General features: G+C 45.4%; 1 protein-coding gene across 7 annotated transcripts in view; it reads left to right on the top strand.

Moving 5' to 3' along the window:
* The window catches only part of CC2D2A (coiled-coil and C2 domain containing 2A), a 145239-nt gene that overhangs the window by 50674 nt on the left and 80092 nt on the right, over nucleotides 1-14473 (top strand). For all 7 annotated transcript variants that reach the window (XM_086705416.1, XM_086705413.1, XM_086705414.1 and 4 more), the window contains 3 exons: nucleotides 5001-5137; nucleotides 6239-6370; nucleotides 13525-13734. In XM_086705416.1, the coding sequence (XP_086561542.1) occupies nucleotides 5001-5137; nucleotides 6239-6370; nucleotides 13525-13734 (479 nt within the window). The remainder of the gene's footprint in view (nucleotides 1-5000; nucleotides 5138-6238; nucleotides 6371-13524; nucleotides 13735-14473) is intronic.

Here is a 14473-nt window from a genome sequence, read left to right as displayed (position 1 = left end):
TAGTGGGTCCCCACGTTACCCACACTTCTGCTCGATTTCGCCACAAATTGGGGGCTCCGTGACCCCCTCCTCAGGTTTGGTCATTTGCTGTCACAGTGCATAGTAGTCAGAGAAATACTTCTACTTGCTGGTTGATCATGTAAGAAAGGATATGAGATAGCACACACGTGAAGAGATTCACAGGGCAAGGCACGAGGGGAGGGACACGGAGCTTCCATGCACCTCCGCACATTCGCCAACCAGGCAGCTCTTCAGACCCCTTCACTTAGGACTTCTATGGAGGCTTCTTACATAGACACGATCATTGTAGACCAAATCACTGCCATTAATGAAATCTGTAGTCCCTCTCCTCTCCCAGAGGTGGGATGGAGGGCACGGTTGCTGAAAGTCCCAACCTTCTACTCACAAGCCTGCCCGCCAGACCAGCCTGAGACTCTCCAGGAGCCCCCAGCCACCAGGCTTGTCACTGTCATGCAAAAGGATGTTATCACGTGAGCGATTCTGAGGGAGCTGCAAAGCAGGTTGGCTGAGGTTCCTCACCTCAGGGAGGTGGAGGTCGGGAATGGTTAAGGATGCTGGAGCCAGGACCACTGGATTAACTCCTAGTGACTGCCCCTGGCTGAGTTTCTGGCCTGGGCTTCCCTTTGCTCTTTTCTCACCTGGAATTTTCTTTCCTCCTGAGAGTGCCTGAGGGACCTCCCCAGTTACTTAACTGGTGTTTGAGCGTCCCACTGCGGTTCAGATCATGATTTCGCAGTTCGTGAGTTCAAGCCTCACGTCAGACTCTGTGCTGACAGCTCGGAGCCTGAAGCCTGCTTTGGATTCTGTCTGTCTGTCTGTCTGTCTCTCTCTCTCTCTCTCTTTGCCCCTCCACTGCTTACGCTTTCCCTCTCTCTCACAAAAATAAGTAAATAAATATTTTTTAAAAATTAAAATGGCATGGCACAAAAACAGACACTCAGATCAATGGAACAGAATAAAGAACCCAGAAATGGACCCACAAACGTATGGCCAACTAATCTGTGACAAAGCAAGAAAGAATATCCAATGGAATAAAGACAGTCTCTTTAGCAAGTGATGCTGGGAAAACTGGACAGTGACATGCAGAAGAATGAACTGGGACCACTTTTTTACACCCTACACAAAAATAAACTCAAAATTGATAAAAGACCTCAATGTAAGACAGGAAGCCATCAAAATCCTCGAGAAGAAAGCAGGAAAAAACCTCTTTGACGTGAGCCACAGCAATTCCTCACTCACTCAACACGTCTCCAGAGACAAGGGGAAAAAAAGTAAAAATGAACTATAGGGATCTCATCCCCAAAATAAAAAGCTTCTACACAGTGAAGGAAACAATCAGCAAAACTAAAAGGCAACTCACAGAATGGGAGAAGATATTTGCAAATGACATATCAGATAAAGGATTAGTATCCAAAATCTATAAAGAACTTATCAAACTCAACACCCAGAAAACAATGCAGTGAAGAAATGGGCAAAAGACATGAATAGACACTTCTCCCAAGAAGACATCCAGATGGCCAACCAACACATGAAAAAATGCTCAACTTCACTCATCATCAGGGAAATACAAATCAAAACCACAATGAGATACCACCTCACACCTGTCAGAATGGCTAACATTAACAACTCAGGCAACAATAGATGTTGGCGAGGATGCAGAGAAAGAGCATCTCTTTTGCATTGTTGGTGGAAATGCAAGCTGGTGCAGCCACTCTGGAAAACAGTATGAAGGTTCCTCAAAAAACTAAAAATAGAACTACCCTACGACCCAGCAATAGCACTACTAGGCATTTATGCAAGGGATACTGGTGGGCTGTTTCGAAGGGGCACGTGCACCCCCATGTTTATAGCAGCACTATCGACGGTAGCCAAAGTATAGAAAGAGCCCACATGTCCATCGATGGATGAGTGGATAAAGATGATGTGGTATATATGTACAATGGAGTATTACTCAGCAATCAAAAAGGATGAAATCTTGCCATTTGCAACTACGTGGATGGAACTGGAGGGTATTATGTTAAGCGAAATTAGTCAGAGAAAGACAAATATATGACTTCACTCATATGATGACTTTAAAAGACAAAACAGATGAACATAAGGGAAGGGAAGCAAAAATATAAAAACAGGGAGGGGGACAAAACAGAAGAGACTCATAAATATGGAGAACAAACAGAGGGTTACTGGAGGGTTGTGGGAGGAGGGATGGGCTAAATGGGTAAGAGGCATTAAGGAATCTACTCCTGAAAACGTTGTTGCACTATATGCCAACTAACTTGGAGGTAAATTTTAAAAATAAAAAATAAATTTAATTTAATTTAATTTAATTTAATTTAAATAAAATAAAATAAATAAATTAAGAAAAGAAAAGAAAAGAAAAGAAAAGAAAAGAAAAGAAAAGAAAAGAAAAGAAAAGAAAAGAAAAGAAAAGAAAAAAGGCAGGGTGGTTTGAGAACCTCTTGAGACTGAAAAGGGGGTCCTGCCCTTACCTTACCTAGAAGCTAGCTTTCTTTTCAGTTGTCATGTCCTGAGTTCCAATTAAAAGCCCAGCCGAAGATAAATTGTTGTTTAATTTTGATAGTTAATTTTGAATCACGTGTGTTCAATGTATTTGTTGGACATGACGCAGGGTGGGGGTGGGGGGGTGTGCTGCCTGGGTGGCTCAGTCGGTTAAGCGATCGACTTTGGCTCGGGCCATGATCTCACGGTTCGTGAGTTTGCGCCTGGAGTCTAGCTCTGTGCTGACAGCTTAGAGCCTGGATCCTGCTTCGGGTTCTGTGTCTCTGTCTCTGTCTGTTCCTCCTCCGCCTGCACTGTCTCTGTCTCTCTCTCTCTCTCTCTCTCTCTCTCAAATAAAGATTTAAAAAAAAAATAATAAGCAGCTGGGAAACGTGCCCAAAGTTGACACCTTTGCCATAATAGTAACAGTAAATGCATCCTGTGCTCTCCCGCCAACAGGCACCTTTCTAAGCACTTGCTGTGTATCCACAAATCTGCTCCCACACCAGGGCTAGAGAAGTCGTCTCTTTCATCTTACAGATGAAAAAGCAGAAGCCCAGAGAAGTTAGGGAACTAGTCCAAGACCTTGAATCTAGTGACGTGAGGGAGGCAGGTTTATGAGCGGGGTGGCCAGCTGCAGAGGCCACACGTCTGGCACAATGCATCCTGATGCCCTTTGGGGGAGTGGAGAAATGCATTTGCGGCAACCTCAGCCAAGGAGGAACTTCCTCACCTGTGTCTGTGTGCAGAGGACTCTCACTTCCAGGCCTGTCGCTGGAGCCCCCTTGGTTGGGAGTGGAGGTTTCACCCCAGGGGCCCGCTCAGACAAGGGGTGGGGGGGTTGCTCGTGGAAGAGGCTTAAGCTGTCCCGGCTGCACGGGGGTCCTGCTCTGAGCGGGGATCCAATCACAGATCCTTCTCCCACTCGCGCTGGCCCACGGGGGGGCCCTGTGAGGAGGTGACCCTGGCCTAGCCAACAGGAGTCGGGGAGCCACACAGCCCCAGCTCCTCCTCCGCAAGGTATGACCATGAGCGAGCTCCTCTATTCCGGGGTGCCTCGCCTGAAGTCAGCAGGAAATGAGATGCTCCTATGAAATGACCCTGGACGTTTAGTTTTCCTTTGAGCACTGAGGAATGACATGAGTGAATTACCTGTGCTGTGACCAGCACATAGCAGGAGATCAGAAATAATAGTAATTTCTGTTACTGGTGCTGTCGTTCTTGTCACTGTTTGGAGAACAGTTGCCAAAGTCGAGTGTGTTAGCCAATGTCAAGGCTTCTACTTACACGTATTTTTAATCTCTTCCTTCCCTGATCTAATTCTGTAAGTATGATCATGCGTACACAACATATAGGCATATGCAGGGTGGGCGAGTGCTCAAAAACGTTCCCTTGAAAAGAGTTGAAGACCCCTGGGATTAGTAATGGGCCCCCGTCTAGCCATGTGAGGGGTGGGGAACAGAAAAAAAGGTTACAACAGTGGTTTGCCCCAGGTTTTCTAAAGACTCCGAGGTAGGTTCTTCCAGAACTACTGGCATTGGTTGCTTTTTTGCGGGGGAGTTTGGGAAACAGAGTATCCAAATGGCCACACACAGGAGAATTGGCAGATTCGAGGATTTGGCGAGGTTTAGAGTGAGGTAATTATAAACAAAAGTGATTCTCCACCTTTCCTCTTAGCTCCCAAATTGGCTCCGGGCCCTCACAAATCCACCATCTTTTCTCATTTCTCCTCTGGCCTACTCTGCCCAAGCAGGCCCAGGGATCTTTCTAGAACTGAGAATCTGCTCGGTCACTCCCCAGGTAGAGCCTTCGGTGACCCACCCCCCTGGCCAGAACCCACTGCTGCTGGTGGCCTGACAGGCCCTCCCTCCACGTTACTGCCCTGCACTGCTCACCACCCACTCAGTGCCCGCCCTGTGTTCCTCCTCCTCCCCTGTTCCCTGGGACACTCACACCCCCAGGTCCCCATCCCCAGCTCCTTCCTTCTCAACCCTCAAGTGCAAATGCATCGCCTCTGGAGAAAATCCTCCCTTGCTGCTCTGTTTCAAGTTTGTCTCCTTTTTTAAACTTCTTAACTTACAAAGCATTTTCTCATACTTTACCTCATTTCATTCTCCCAAGAACCTTGTGAGTAGATACTCTCATCCCTTTTGTACGGAAGGAAAGAGTTCAAAGAAGGGCCCGGCCCAGGTTCTTTCCACCAGTGAGTGATGAAGCAGGTCCTCGGATTTGAATACTGCCGTCCCCGTGCTTTGCCACACTGGTGAGTTAGGTGTGGACTTATTTCATGATTCTGCAACGTGATATTACGGGTGAACACATTCCTCTTTTCCCTGGTTCTGCTTCTAGAAGTTAACATGGAGCATTTGCGGCTTCCAAGAATCTAAATGAAATCTCCAGTGGTTGTTTGAAGTCACCAAATTGCAGCTGCAAATGTTTAGGCTGGCACCAATGTTGCTTTTATTTGCTTCTGACCTATCTAGTGCCTACGTATAAAAAGCTTCCCGAGAACGTACAGCCCAGATATCTGGAAGACGAAGGCCTGTACATCGGCACAAGACCGGACGTGCCTCGCACCTGTCAGAACATCATGGAGAACAGGTTGCTGACACAGGAACCTGTAAGCACGCAGCCAGTGTCTCCCCCCCGCACCCCCCCCATCCTCCCTGTCCCCTGGTGGGCAACTCTTGGAGCTGCTTCTTCCTGTGGGGACAGTCACATCATTCTCATTTCCTCCTGCCTGTAGACAGTGGTTCAATATTTTTATTTGTCTCTCAGTACGTTTGGCGATCCTCAAACCGCACAACCTCTCCCCCCGCTTAAAACCCCTCTTCCGTTGGCTGGGCTCGGGATTCTCCTGCTGAGTCAGATGTCCACAACCCTCACGCAATTCACAGAAATGTTTAATCATCCACGGATAGAAGGTTCTCCGTTGTTTTGCTCCTATGGTTTTTTCCTTCAATTTTTCATGCATAGAAAATACATTTTTTCTGAAGCACCCCTGTAAGCTTTTTGTTAACGCTTTTTTGGAGGGGAGTGAGGACTATATCTTAATTGTGGGGGGTGTTAGTGATGACTCAGTTGCTAATGGAAACGAGGCTTTTATTTTTTTTATTTAAAAATTTTTTTATGTTTATTTTTGAGAGAGACAGAGAAAGAGAGAGTGTGTGAGCAGGGGAGGGGCAGAGAGAGAGGAAGACAGAGAATCCGAAGCAGGCTCCAGGCTCTGAGGTGTCAGCACAGAGCCTGACGCAGGGCTTGAACCCACGAACCACAAGATCGTGACCTGAGCCAAAGTTGACACTGAACCAACCGAGCCACCCAGGCGCCCCAGAAACGAGGCTTTTAAAGATCTATTGGGACAGGGGAAGGTGCATGAAATGTGTGTGTCGACCCAGAATTTTCTTGCAAGTGTTGTTTCTTTTGTAAACCATTTTCTGTCCAGTTAGAAGAAGACGTTGGGACGTCTGGGTGGCTCAGTCAGGTAGGCGTCCGACTTTGGCTCAGGTCATGATCTCACAGTCCGTGGGTTTGAGCCCCGTGTCGGGGTCTGTGCTGACAGCTCAGAGCCTGGAGCCTGCTTTGGATTCTGTGTCCCCCTCTCTCTCTGCCCCTCCTCCGTTCTTTCTCTTTCTCTCTCAAAAATAAATAAACATTTTTTTAAAAATTAAAAAAAAAAAAAAAGAATAAAATGTTGTCCATCCCTCTGCGTGACCTGCAGGGAAGAAGGTGGTTCGGAGACGATGGGCGAATTGTAGCACTGCCAAACCCCATCAAGCCATTTCCTTCAAGACCACCGGTGTTGACACAGGAGCAAGACTTCAGGGCAGAACTTGAAACATTGTATAAAAAGGTAAGCCCACCTCCCCCTTTTTTAAAAAAGTTTATTTATTTGGAGAGAGAGAGAGAGAGGGCAAGCCCACACGGGGGAGGGGCAAAGAGAGAGAGAGAGACAGAACCCCAAGCAGGCTCCGCACTGTCAGCTCAGAGCCCAACGCGGGACTCGATCTCACGAATCCGTGAGATCACAACCTGAGTCGAGATAAGAGTCGGACTCTTTTTTTTTTTTTTTAATTTTTTTTTTTTTCAACGTTTATTTCTTTTTGGGACAGAGAGAGACAGAGCATGAACGGGGGAGGGGCAGAGAGAGAGGGAGGCACAGAATCGGAAACAGGCTCCAGGCTCTGAGCCATCAGCCCAGAGCCTGACGCGGAGCTCGAACTCACGGACCGCGAGATCGTGACCTGGCTGAAGTCGGACGCTTAACCGACTGCGCCACCCAGGCGCCCAAGAGTCGGACTCTTAACCGACTGAGCCACCCAGGCGCCTCCACCTCCCCATTTTTAATGCATGAATGTGCTTGAAAGTGCTTTGTTCTTTGGATAGCCTGGAGTGCTAAGTTCATAACATTGTACTTTGGTTGTTTAAGTTTCTCTACGTCACACATAAAGAACAAACAGCAGGCGTGTTATATAAGAACAAGCCTACTATGCTCACCTACTTGCTTCTCAAACAAGGAATGAGCTCCCAAGTAGGAATGGCTAAGTCAGTGACTTCATCTGCATATCCAGGTTAGCTGGCTTTATTTTTCTTCCTTTTTCTCTGCCATCTCACATATGCTGCAGGATTATTTCCCATTCATTGTCTCTTTATTATATAACTGGAGATTTTCTATCCTTGCAAATCCTTTCTACTGTGTTTTCTTAAGGCCAGGTAGCAAACAGCTTGACTTGAGTCCTGGCACTGACATTCACAGGGCAAACTTGGCCCTTAATTTCTCTGGGTCACAATCTCTTCATCTGTAGGATGGACATAATAACAGTATCTGCCTCTAAGATGGTTGTGCAGATTTGTTGAGACAGTACATTCGAGTGCTTGGATCAGAGCTCAGTAAGTGCTGGCTAGTGTTAAACAGACAGAGTTGCCTGCCTACGTGTTTAATTATATTACTCTTGCTTTCCTGAACTGCTGAGCAAAGATCACCACCTTCAGAAACCCATGTAGTTTTGGGGCACCTGGTGGCTCGGTTGGTTGGGCGTCCGACTTTGGCTCGGGTCATGATCTCGCAGTCCATGAGTTCAAGCCCCACATCAGGCCCTGCACTGACAGCTCAGAGCCTGGAGCCTGCTTCAGAGTCTGTCTCCCTCTTTCTCTGCCCCTCCCCTGCTCACACTCTGTCTCTCTCTCAAAAATAAAATAAAAACATAAAAAAAAAAAAAAAAAGAAACCCATGTAATTTTATGTTTGTAATATTTCACCATGGATACAGTGAAACAGAATGAGGGGATTTAATGATCATTCTGTAAAGCAAGACATGGGTGCAAGTCAGGGCATCTGAACTGCCCTACTAACAACTACTTCATGACTTTGGGAGGGTCCCATTTCCTTAATTAAAAAATAGGAATAATAATAGTCCTCTCTACCTCAGAGGATCATTGTGAGTATTAAGATAATGTAACTGTATGCCGTTTTAAAAATTTTTTAACATTTATTTATTTTTAAGAGAGCATGAGTGGGGGAAGGGCAGAGAGGGAGACACAGAATCTGAAGCAGACTCCAGGTTCTGACCTGTCAGCAAAGAGCCCAATGCAGGGTTCAAACCCACGAACTACAAGATCATAACTTGCCCCGAAGTCGGAAGCTCAACAGACTGAGCCATCCAGGTGCCCCTGCCCTTTATTTAAAATTACGAATTTCTGGGACACGTGGGTGGCTCATTCAGTTAAGCGTCTGACTCTTGATTTTGGCTCAGGTCATGATCTCAGTTTGTGAGTTCAAGCCCTGCGTTGAGCTCTGCACCGACAGCTCTGAGCCTGCTTGGGATTCTCTCTCTCCCTCTTTCTCTGCCCCGCGCCTCCTCTCTCTCTTGCTAAAAAAATAAATAAATCAACATTTTCTAAAAACAAAAACAAAATGTGAACTTCTATAAAATATTGTTGTTATTACAGACAAGTTTTAATGAGTGGCTACTTTGTGCCCAAATGTGATCATGGGAGTAGATTTGCAAAACAAGCACAAACCCAAGTCACTGTCCATGAGGGATTTGTCATCTGTTTGTTTCCACGCCAGATCTGTGACCTAATTAGTGATCGAGATAGTCTTCCCCTTGGGCACATATCCAGCAATATGTCAGTCTCCCTTCACTGTTCCATCCATTTCAGCAGGACACATTGATATAATGAGACTCTATGGGTTACAATGAGAAAATAGAAGAGTAAATACCACGGAGGGTGGGGTATTAGGGGAGCCAATTAATCTTACCTGTCTGCTTTAGAAGTTGTCAGCTAGCTGGGAAGCTGGGAATGGCACAGGGTCAGAGAGGGATGCAGGCATCAGTCGCACTATGGGAACAGCCGGACAGCAGAATGCCATGGGAACCCAAGACCAGATGGGCTTCCTGTTCCGTCTCCCATGAATTAGGTCCTCGCCTGGACACAAGCCTGGTGAGTTCACCATGGGGACGGCTGAGGAGAACCCACGAGGCCAGTAAGCAGGCTTTCGGGAAAGAGCTAAGAAGGGGCAGCAGAGAACCCAGACCAATGGCTCTTGAGCTCCAGCTGGCTCTCTAGTCACATTCTTCTTTCTCTCTGGGGAAGAAGCCATGAGGATGGACAGTGGGGAGAAGCAAGGTGGCTTCTTCCCAATGCCTGTGAGACGGGAGATCTTCCCATCTTGTGTGCAGAAATGGGGAAGTTGGGAAAGAGAATAGTTCCACTAAGAGGGGGTTGAGCATCCAGCATCACAGGAGCCAAAGAAGTTAGAGAAGGGAGAGATCCAAAGGGACTGGAGGCTCCCAAGGTCATTTCTTAGAGGGTCAGTCTCCCTTCACTGTTCCATCCATTTCAGCAAAGTTACATGGCAAAGTATGAAGGATATGTTGGAGTGTGTGAGAAGGTGGCAGAAGGCTTTAAATTAGAGGGAGGAGATATTATAATCCCCCATTACACGTTACCTGCTAAGTTCGCTGTTGAATTGTATACCTCGTTCTTTTTTTGGAGTGTCATTGTGGAAACTTCCAGTGATTCAAAACATCATGCATTTCTTTCTGGATTGGTATTTTCACAATTTTATTTACTTCCTAACTTTTGCCTTTTCCTACATTTATTCAGATCTGTCCAATGCCAAAACCCGTTCTTCCACTGTTCCATGTCACAGGCTTGCCTTTAAGAACAAATGTTAAATGCGTATGGTCTATATTTTTAGTCCTCTATCCAAACATACCTTCCATCTGGGAGTTTTGACATGATGCACGAGCAGAGAAGGAGATGAATGGGCAGAAATGGCTTCATTGACAGGTTATTAATGTATCTTCTCTCTCCTTCCCCCACTCCCCTGAAAGTGACTCAAGGGCAAAGACGGGGTTTTCTTCTTCTCTTAGCCCTAGCACTGAGCAGGAGGCTGGCACGCAGGGACACCTCAATCAAAGTACAAATTGAATATTATTAAAATGATTCAGCTGAGCTGAATGTGTCTAGAAGAGACCCCCCTCCTTATTCCTCTCCTCAGCTGTCTCTCCTGCAGAACAGTGGCTTTCCTGGGGTCTGGCTTAAACCTGGCATCCAAGTGATGGAAAACCAAGTCAGTGTGCCAACTGGGAATTGGCAATTCTTGGGGCCATTAATGGAGCCTTGGTGAATTTATGCTTCAGAGCTCTTAGGCTCAATGCTGACCCAGCAGGACTGACCAAATTCATCCCCCATTAGTATTTGGTAAAAATGTAATATTCTACTGTTCCTAATTTAAGACCTCTGTTAGAGACCATTAAATATAGATTAATACTAGGGGTGCCTGGGTGGCTCAGTCCATTGAGCGTCTGACCCTGGATTTCGGCTCAGGTCAGGAACTCACAGTTTGTGAGATTGAGCCCTGTGTCAGGCTGTGCGCTGACAATGTGGAGCCTGCCTGGGATTCTCTCCTCTCTCTCTCCCTCCCCTGCTTGCGTGCACTTGTGTGTGCAAGTTCAGACTCTCTCCCTCTCTCTCTCAAAATAAATAAGTAAATGTAAAAAATAGATTAATAATAAATAAATAAAATAGAGAAATACAAAAAGAGATCCGATATTGTGCAAAGAACAAAATTAAACTTCAAATGAGAAAGAATGCAATCGAATACCTCTTAAGAAGGAACTGTTCCAAAACTTCAAAAATAAAAATGCCAAGAGTGCATTGCACATATGGCATAAACAATATAAAATGCAGTTTGCCTAATCCTGATAGCAAAGTAGGGTTCGGGTTGTTGAAAGCATCCCAACAGCCTCCCTCCTCCCTCCCTCCTCCCTCCCTTCCTCACTTCCTCCCTCCCTCCTTCCTCCCTTCCTCACTTCCTCCCTCCCTCCTTCCTCCCTTCCTCACTTCCTCCCTCCCTCCCTTCCTCCCTCCCTCCTTCCTCCCTCCCTCCTTCCTCCCTCCCTCCCTTCCTCCCTTCCTCACTTCCTCCCTCCCTCCTTCCTCCCTCCTTCCTCCTTTCCTCACTTCCTCCCTCCCTCCTTCCTCCCTCCTTCCTCCCTTCCTCACTTCCTCCCTCCCTCCCTTCCTCCCTTCCATCTGTGCTTCCTTCCCTCCTACCTTCCCTCTTTTATTTTTAATTTTTCCATCCTTAAGTGAAAGTCCACTATATTCTCAGTTGTCCTAAACTCAGGGAGTACAGAGGTAGCAACATTCAAACAAGGCCTTAGCAAGACCGCCCCTAGCATGGGGTATGGGTAAACAGAAATGTCACGTGTTAGAGATTCTGTGAGGGGTGCCTGGCTGGCTCAGTTGGAGGAGTATGCAACTCTTGACCTCAGGGTTGTGAGTTTGAGCCCCATGTTGGCCACAGAGTTTACTTAAAAAAAATAAATAAGTAAAAGGTTCTGGGATTTGAAGTTGGCATGACATTCCTGAGGGACATTTGTGTAGGAGCCTCCCCTTTGCAAAACTGCTTACCATTTTGAGGCCTTTACCGTGATTCCAACCTCCTTGTTAATTACCACTTGAGAAGATTAGCACTTTCCCCCCTACCATCCTCACCAATGTTTCCCAGACCATTGGTCACCTACTAGGCTCTAAACTCTGCATTCACCAACACTCTTGGGTTGCAAATGACAGAAGCTAATGCAAAACTAACTTAAGCAAAGGGAGAACTTGGTGGCCCACATAACTGGGAAGGATCTGGAGATAAATCAGAAAATGAAAGGAGGGGGTTTAGGAACCAGGACCTCAGGGGCTGAGACCAGGGGCTCCATGATGGCAGTCTCACTGTTCACCTCTCTTTTCTCTGGTTCTCCTTGAATGTTGACTGGTTTCACTCCCTCCTATTGTAGGCAGGCCAGAATTCTCCATGTGTTAGGAGGCATGACCCTTGATAATCTAAGCGTAACAACTCTAAGGGAAAGGATCTTATCTTTTCTCCAAGATTCATATTATCAATACTAAGGACAAACTGGTCAGTTGTAAGTGGGACTTGTGACCCCCACCTCATGCCCAGAAGATGAGGATGAGAAAGCTTTCCAGGGAAGACCAGAACAATGGCTACAGAATCTCCTGCAGGCTCTGGGCTGGATTCAGACTCTGTTCCTATTATTTCTCAGGGCAAATATAGAAACTTGTATGTTAATCCCACCAATGATTATTGTTTTTCCATACAACTTCTAAATTTCTTTCTCCATTGGCATTCATCTCCGCACACACTGAGAACATTGGCAGATAATCCATTTGCATCACCCTTGATAGTTTTGGTTTTTGGTTTTCAAATGGAAAGGGAAGAATCAAATCAATTTCAAAATTAAAATATTATGCCCTACAAATATTGTTTATTCTTAGAAGAAATTGTTTCTGCTGTTTTCGGATAGTTCTCAGTATGTGAGAAAAGAAAAATATAGCAAAAAGGAAGATGTGGAACCAGGAGTCTTTCCCCTTAATAGGAAGAGACTTGGGGTCTTTTGAGCAGTTAGCTCAGTGACTACCAGTAGTCTTAGAAGTTTTTTTTTTTTTTTTATGTGGTTGAGCTGAGCCTAAGGCAGAGACCATCAGCAATCATTTGAACACGGGCTAATGGAGATTTGGGGAGGGACAAATGAAGTACAATGACTTAGGTCACACTTCAAGCAATGCTACCCACATACCAAGAAGAGTACAAGATGGAACCTGAAAGCCACACCTGAGTGATCTCATAACTCTGGAACCCTTTGGCAAGGGGAAGGACAAAACAAGAACCAGCAAGAGCAAAGCAATTAGAGATGAATTTTCTATTAGGTCTGTGGAATGATGTTTACTTGTACATGTCTTTGTGAAACAGAAATTTTTTTTAATTAATCCCGGTGATCATAAGACACATATTGGCCACATGCAGATTAAAAACTTCTAAGACAAATGCAAGTTATAACTGAATACTTTCACCTGAACGAAAGAGAAAAGAATTATGCCTCTATTGGTGCAGTCTAAAGTGTAAGGACATTAATGATCAGAACCAGGGCTTTTATAAGGCACAAAATATGAACCCAACAGGCATGGTCTCCCCTCCCTATAAACCCAAATGGAGACTCAACTCAGCATATTCTGGAAGGTACTGAGATATAGTCAATCCATTCCTACTTAAGCCTACCATTTGTAAACACATCCTAATTTTATAAGAACATTTTTTTAAGTAAACTTCACTCCCACTTTGGAGCCAACATGGGGTTTGAACTCATGACCCTGAGATCAAGAGCTTAACCACCCAAGTGGCCCAAAAGGACACTTTTTTTTAAGCAAAAAAAAAAATCTGTCGATCTTCTCATCAGAGACAGACTAAATGTATTTTACAGGAGAAAACTTGTTATTTTATTAAAATAAATAAGGATACAAAACATGAGTAGTCTACTAATCTGGGGAGGGGTGGGAAATATGAAATTGAATGGCTGAAAAGAAATAAACTCATATATTCTTACTTGTGGATCTTGGTGCACCTGTTGTCCCACTGCACATCACAGCATCATTATCCAATAAGTGCTTTAACTGTGGTCCCCCCACACTCTGCTCTCTTTGACAGGCGGTAAAATATGTCCACAGAAGTCAGCACATGATTGGGTCTGGAGACTCCCCGGGAAATTTCCAACTGGACATTGATATTTCAGGGTTAATCTTCACTCATCATCCCTGTTTCAGCCGCGAGCATGTTTTGGCAGCCAAGCTGGCCCAGTTATATGACCAGTACCTGGCAAGACACCAGAGAAACAAGGCAAAATTTCTTACTGACAAGGTACACTCTTCCATTCTTACTGTCGAATTGGTTCTTCTGATGAGCCCAAGCAACAAAGACACTTTCCTGCAGCAAACTTTCTTGCGCCTCTTTCACATGCTCCCTTGGCCTAGGATGTATGATAGAGTGTTCTACCTACAGGCAAAAGGAGGGATTTGGCAATGTACATTTAATGTGTGAAAATTCGGTGGCACACAGTTGGCTTAAAGAGAAAAGTTTGTGCAAACAGTGCAAGTAACCTGACCTCCCAGGAGCGGGCATTAAATGGAAGATATGTGGCTGTGTCTTGCTTGTGTGACCTCAGATGCTGAGACCGTTCATGGCTTGGGCACCTCTCTGTCCTTAGAGACATTCTCATTTTCACATGTACTTTCCCATAACATGGTACCCAAACACAAGTCAGTTGTTTCAAATGATGCTCAAAGATATGGATCTCTGGCATTTACATGGGCTTTTCTTGCTTAATTTTGACCATGGGCAACTTTCCTCCCATGCCTTGGCTTCAAACCTACTGCCCAAATAAGAGGTAACTCCACCATACCTCCTTTATGAGTCTATGATTTTATGATCGGTTCACAAAAATATCACTATATGTCCAGGACCCGGAAAGGTCTGCTTTTAGCCTTGAAAGAAACCTTATTTTTGAGACACACACCTAAAAGTGACACTTGTCATGAGCAATTTGATTATCTGGGCTACAGAACAGGGATGGACATACACTGTTCTTTATTATTCCTTT

Source organism: Puma concolor, chromosome B1 (assembly GCF_028749965.1).
Source record: "Puma concolor isolate L17-30 chromosome B1, mPumCon1.1.hap2, whole genome shotgun sequence".
Lineage (NCBI taxonomy): Eukaryota > Metazoa > Chordata > Mammalia > Carnivora > Felidae > Puma > Puma concolor.
Note: the sequence above shows the minus strand (reverse complement) of the source record. Positions and strands in the feature narration are given on the sequence as shown.